General features: G+C 41.8%; 1 protein-coding gene across 2 annotated transcripts; it reads left to right on the forward strand.

Annotated features, from left to right (window-relative positions):
• The first annotated feature begins 5,676 nt into the window (after positions 1–5,676).
• LOC112454866 (probable ATP-dependent RNA helicase DHX37) lies at positions 5,677–6,661 on the forward strand. Of its 2 annotated transcripts, XM_025016493.1 has the most exons (3): positions 5,677–5,855; positions 5,935–6,032; positions 6,584–6,661. In XM_025016493.1, exons 1-3 carry the CDS (start codon positions 5,704–5,706, stop codon positions 6,646–6,648), a joined length of 315 nt encoding a protein of 104 aa, XP_024872261.1. In that variant the 5' UTR covers positions 5,677–5,703; the 3' UTR covers positions 6,649–6,661. The 2 variants fall into 2 exon arrangements, with proteins under 2 accessions (XP_024872261.1, XP_024872260.1); XM_025016492.1 differs by lacking the exon at positions 6,584–6,661 and having other exon boundaries at positions 5,935–6,528.
• Positions 6,662–6,959: the final 298 nt, after the last annotated feature.

Genomic DNA, 6,959 nt, shown 5'->3' on the forward strand with positions numbered 1-6,959 from the left:
TATGACTCACTATTGTACCTGTGGTGTTCCCCAGGTAGCAGGGTTAAATCCTGCAGCGAGCATGACCTACTCGGATTAGATCAGCTCCACTGACAGGACCGGGGTGCCAAGGCACCCCACTAACAGGTAATGCGCAACATGAGCTTCATAGCGCTAACCCACACTAGGCCCTCTATGCCGCTCACTCGGCTATGCGAAACCTCTGCCCCTACGAGTCCGACACCATCTGGTAGGGCACCGGTAGCCTCCCGGTGGGGCTCCCTACCCCCGTAGTACTCGTGTCGAGCGATCTTAGCTCACGTTTGACGAGTAGCCGCCGCTGGTGCCATGCCACCAGCTACCACGTAATCGCACGAGTCACCCCGTACTGTTAACGCGTCGCTCATCGGTTGCCCGGGGATCCGGGATTCGGCAGCAGTCGACGCGCCTTAGGAATATACGGCACGTGGTGCGCCATATACCCCGCTCGTATTGGGCACCTCCCACGCACGAGCACGCCGCGCTCGCCTCGCGAAACGCTACCCTGTTCAGTACTACCGGCTGCATCCGTTACTCAGCTACCTGGGATTGGGCAGCAGCCCAGCAGTTTTATGGGTAAAGGGCACAGGGTGCACCGTTTATCCGCGCTTGCTTGAATTTCTTCACGTTGACATTCAGAGCACTGGGCAGAAATCACATTGCGTCAACACCCGCGAGGGCCATCGCGATAAGATACAGATTGCTCCATCGTTTCGTCATGATCGTACCGACGTTTGTCGATCTGCTAGGATTCACCGTCGGGATGAAATTTGTCGTGAAAGAGGTGGCGGTTCTGAGAAACGGGACCGTTTTGGCGCATTACATTTTTACATGTCCTATGCTATGGAGTCTCCTCATGAAATCCGACAGATTATGCGCTTTCTGGTTGATTGCGAATCACCATGGACTACGATGGGAGGACGGAAACGTGCCCTACAGCATGGCGAAACATCTAATTACATCGGCTGTACTTGGAGAGGGTGACGAGACGTCGACTCTTGTGTACGTCAAGGGATGTCAGAAACGAGAATGGCTGGTGGATCTGCTTGAGAATAAATCGAATAAAACATATAAAAATTGAGACTTTGGATGCAGATTACGAAGATATCGAATCTTTAAATAATCTAGATGTTACTAATACTGTAAGATGCAAAAAACATGTTAAGAATTGCGCATTACAAAATGTATTAAAAATATTTAACTGGTGGTCGCGACACCAGAAAAATTATGATTTTTTGAAATAAACTATATATGTATACTACCTTGATCAAAAAGTTCCCGGAATTTATTTAGAAAATGCAAAATACAACATTAACGCACCGTCGCACAATTCCATCATTATCCGCAACTTTTTGACCAAGAACGGAACGAATACCATCCAACAGCCATCGAATTCACCTGATTTGGCTCCCTGTGACTTCTTTCTGTTCAATCGAATCAAAAAACCACTACGGGGAACGCGTTTTAGCAGCCGAGAGGAGATAATGAAAAAATCGAAGACGGCTCTGATGGCCATACCGAACACCGAGTATAAAAAATGTTTCGAGGATTGGATCAAGCGCTGGCATAAGTGCGTTGCAGTCGATGGGGAGTACTTTGAAGGGGACAATATTAATATTGATGAATAAACTTGTATTTTGCATTTTCTAAATAAATTCTGGGAACTTTTTGATCAAGGTAGTACATATAAATGTTTTATTTCCTTTTTCCACATACTTTGTAGTATAATATAGATGTTTTAGCTGTTCAAGAGCTGTTTTTAGCTGTTTTTTAGTTGTTTTTAGTTGTTTGATAGCTGTTTAAAAGCTGTTTTTAGTTGTTTAAAAGAAGTTTGATAGCGGTTCAATAGCAGTTATACAGATCGCAGTTATACAGATAGCTGTATTAGTTGTTTGATAGCTGTTCAAGAGCTGTTTGATAGCAGTTTTTAGCTGTTTTTAGCTGTTTCATAGCGATTCAATAGCTGTTTGATAGCTGTTTGATAGCTATTTTTAGCTGTTTTTAGTTGTTTCATAGCGGTTCAATAGCTGTTTGATAGCTGTTTTTAACTGTTTCATAGCGGTTCAATAGCTGTTTGACAGCTGTTTCATAGCGGTTCAATAGCTGTTTGATAGCTGTTTGATAGCTGTTTTTAGCTGTTTCATGGCGGTTCAATAGCTGTTTGATAGCTGTTTCATAGCAGTTCAATAGTTGTCTTTTTTTCTCGCGAGGATTATTTTCGCGTAACATAATACGCCGCAGATAAATCGCGCGCATCCTCGCTTCTCATTTTATTCAATAGCGGTTCAGAGTATCCACTCGCGATTGCAAGATGCAACGGTAAGTAGAGGATTATTTTTCATGATAGCTAGTTTTTGATAATATAATATGTCACAGATAAATCACGTGCAACCCTCTCTCTTCATTTTTAGATGCTCTATAAATTGAGCTCTGCTTCGAGTCAGAGCACAGTCTCTCTTTGCAAACATACGGTTTATTACATACATTTTGTTACATAACTGCTATATAATGGCTAATATTGAAGATGTGATTCGAATATCTTATCCGGCGGCTGGGGTGTGTATATAACAATTCGCGATTAAAGTGTAAATTTGTAAATATTAACTGGTATATAACTTTTACAGATAGTATGGGTTGATAACATACTCATCGTTGAGGTGCGCGTTACAGACGCGGGCGTGGTGGAAATTCGAATTTTTCGCGGCCGGGTATGTATACTTCATATCTTTATATTTTTAACATTTTTTTAAATTTTATGTAATCTGATTTCAGCGACTAATATATCGTGATGAGATGAAAATCGGTGGCTTCTTGAATTTGAAGCATCAAAGGTGGACTCGCTATTTCAGATCGATTGATCGTGAAGCCAACGATCTAATATGGGAGCAGAGCGGCGTGGAAGACATATTCAACTTACAAATTTTGTTCGGAATGCGTATCTACGAGCCGGAAATTTGGTATTAAATTATTTTAAAAATACTTTGAATACATTATTTGAAGAAATGTATAACTTCAAAAATTTAAAATATAAAATATAAAATAATTTTTAAAATCTGTATCTGTTTTCCGTTATTTCGCCGATTTCATTCATTTTAAATAAGCTAGTAATAGTGATGCTTAAATAGGGCAAATAATTTTATAAAAATAGTAAAAAATGATTATACATATATGATTCATTTAAAACATTATAATTTAAATATAATGTATAAAGCTCACAAAATTAAAATCAAATAAATAAATAAAGGGCAACGAGCCGTAACAGGATGACAGTGTTAATATATTCAGTGTAATAATACAAAAATAGTTACAAACGTATTAGAACAGAAACGTTTGTAACTATTTTTGTATTATTACACTGAATATATTAACACTGTCATTCTGTTACGGCTCGTTGCCCTTTATTTATTTATTTGATTATAATTTAAATAAGTTTAAAAAAGCTTAAGATATAATATTATTTATACATTAAATAAGTTTAAATATAATGGAGAATGAACGAGATCACCCGAGTTGGAGCGAGCGAGAACGCGCGAAAGAAAGAAACCGCGAACGGGGCCACGAGCGAGAACGCGAACGGGGGCCGGGAGCGAGAGGGACCGCGCGCGAGAGAAAGAGACCGCGAATAGGGCCACGAGCGAGAGGGACCGCGCGCAAACGAGAGAGAAAGACCGCGCGAACGAGAAGACTCGCGCGAACGGGGAGACGGGGGCGCGAGACACCGCGCGAACGAGTAGACGCGCGGGACCGGGGGACGGGGGAAACATCTACGAGGGGGAGATAACGCGAGCGTGCCGTGTGATGTTGTAGGTATTTGGTACCACAGGAGGTCGATTATGCCTCCGGGTGTCGGCCTACTACCGACGTCTTGACGAGAGGTATCGAGGAATAATTACACACTCGATTACTGAAGATAAAATAATACTTTATTACAGACCACGCAACAGCCACGAGAGTCAGTCTAATTCTAACGGTCGTCGAGACTCAGTTCTGCCAACCTCGTAACTCTCAACCCTTTTGCTAGCGCAGGAGAGGGGGCTGACCAATCGGAAGGGAGACAGATATGCTGCTCCCTACAATGTCACGCGGACTCCGCGACGCGGCGAAACGCGAACGCGGGTCCCCTCGCCCCGCAGCGCCCGAAAACGCGAATGTTTCGCGGCGCGGCAAAAACGCGGTCGCCCCGCGGCGCCGTAAAACGCGGTTTTTCCCTCCCCCTCCCTCGCGGTTCCCCTCTCCCTCTCCCCGCGACGCCCAAAAAACGCGGTTTCCCCCTCCCTCTCCTCGCGGTTCCCCCCGCTCGCGGTCCCCCCCGCCCCTCACCCCCTTCAGATCCCATAGGTTGGGGTAGAACCGGCCTAGCTTACCCTAAGAGCACAGTTGACGGAAAGTCGACGGTAAGTCGACTTTTATAAGTCGACTTCTAGTCGGCTTCTAAAAATGGCAGAAAGTCGACTAAAAGTCGACTTCTAAATAGGCGACTTCTAAAAATGGCGGAAAGTCGACTAAAAGTCGACTTCTAAATAGTCGACTTATAAAAGTCAACGGAAAGTTGACTTTTATAAGTCGACTTCTAGTCGACTTCTAAAAATGGCGAAAAGTCGACTAAAAGTCGACTTCTAAATAGTCGACTTATAAAAGTCAACGGAAAGTTGACTTTTATAAGTCGACTTCTAAAAATGGCGGAATGTCGACTAAAAATCGACTTCTAAATAGTCGACTTATAAAAATCAATTTTCCGTCGACTTTTATAAGTCGACTTCTAGTCGACTTCTAGTCGACTTCTAAAAATGGCGGAAAGTCGACTAAAAGTCGACTTCTAAATAATCGACTATAAAAAGACGGAAAGCAGTCAAGCGGCGCGTCATCAATATGGCGGCGAATCTCGAGGAGGCTGGAGGAAAAAATTAATGTTTACGCGAGTGCAAGGAATACATGCCGCGAGACAGGACACGATAAGACGTCGAAAAGCGCCGCGCTATCAACCACCGCCACGAAACGTCGTCGTCGTCGTCATCATTGTCTTCCCGTTGACTTCCTCGATTAGATCAGAATACTGGAATTTGACTGTATGTATGTTGTAATATGTTTGAGACGGTTGTCTACATTGTCTACAACAAGAATTGTTACAGAATGCCGTTACCAACCGACATGGAAGCGAAATTGCTGCGCCAGATAGTTCTTGCAGGTATGGCGGATCTAAAAGAGGATCAGGATAAGACCAAGTGGAAATATGCTTTAGAGGTTAGGTATGGTGTGTTATTAATTATCATCGATAATTAAGACCTATTGAATGCGACCTCTCTATTCTGAACCATCTTTCAGAACACCATCAAAAATGGAGGAACCTGTGTTCATGCATTCTTCGTGCGTTCTACGGAAAATCAGTCCGGAATAGGTGGTTTATAAAGAGGTGTACGAAACGAATAAGATGTATATGCGAAGGTGCCACGGCGATAGAACCCGAATGATTGCCGAAATTCGCTTCCACGCTATGCCATCTTAGTAAATCATTGGTTGATCCACCGCCAAGGTATTTTTATCACAATTGTTGCTTTATAATGTTTTTCCTATTTATTTATAAAGATATTAATCTTCATTATGATTGAATATTATTCTCATTTATGGATATAATCAAGGAACCGGGAAGATCATTTGCCGCGTGTCCGGTACATTTGAAAAGGCCGGATGGGGACTACCATCGATGGATATAGAGCATCTGTGGACGGTGTAAAGTGGTTCGCGTATTTCTTCTTGGAGGGTCAAGTGTACCCTAAGCTGAAACGATTTGTTCCGTCGTTGCTGACGACACCTGGGAGCATCACCAAGTCATGGGCCAGGTAAATTGTTATTCTATCTCCTTTCGATTTCACGTTGATTCATCGAATAGATTACATCAATTCAATACGATTTTTTCAGGTTGATACCACGCACTCAAGCAATAGTACAAACGTTGCAGTCGCAAGGAGTCGTGTCCAAATATAAACTGCTAGAAATCTGGGGTTTGGATGAAAAATGTGAGATTTTAATTTATAAAATAATATTTAGATATTATCATCGAGTAGACTTCTATACAATACTAGACCGCTGACAGGCATCTCGACCGTGATGCTTGCCGCCATGTTGATTTTAGTCAAGATATGCTATACTACAGATTCTATACAAGTAGTTTTATACAAGATTTCTATACAATAGTCTGGCATATACAGAATGTCTAAAAGAAAGGGTTTAATACTACAGGAGTAGTGGTTCAATTTCGGAATTCAAGTAGCTACACGTTGAAGGCATGACTTACAAACTTATTGATAACATGTACCAATATTTAACACAAAAACATTCGCCTGCTTCGTTATGTACTGTAATAACAAATGCAGATAAACGCACATCATGAGCAACTGAACACCCGATAGTGACTTATTGTTAATTCAATATGGCCGCACCCTTCACTAACACTTGCACCTCGCACTCGCATCAGCTTTTCGGCAGTGCGTCCATAGATGTTAATGGTCTAGTTACTAGACTCTAGTATAAAAGTCTGTGGATATTATATGTATATTTATAATTTTAGTTCTGTTGTCAGCTTACAAGAAGTGGCTGCCGGAATCCGCGCACGCAGAAATGGCACAGATATGACGGCACACAGTGGCTGCCTTTGTAATTAAGAATAAAACATTAAGATTGTAATTATACAGTTCTTTAGATAATTAAATTATTTTATATATGAAAAAAAATCGAAATGCATCAGTTTTAGCCTTCCAGCAAAGGGTCGATTGTGTATCTTGAAATAATGAGGTAAAAATTACAAAAGTGAGAAAATTCATTAGCGTATCTACGATTTTATTTATCAGAATCTAATAAAATCTGTTAACTTTTGTCATTTTCACCTCATTTCAAGATACACAACCGACCTCCAAACGTACGCGGCGGCGGTTTATTTTATCGAC

This window comes from Temnothorax curvispinosus, unplaced genomic scaffold (assembly GCF_003070985.1).
Source record: "Temnothorax curvispinosus isolate PA1 unplaced genomic scaffold, ASM307098v1 QBEX01005458.1, whole genome shotgun sequence".
Taxonomy (NCBI): domain Eukaryota; kingdom Metazoa; phylum Arthropoda; class Insecta; order Hymenoptera; family Formicidae; genus Temnothorax; species Temnothorax curvispinosus.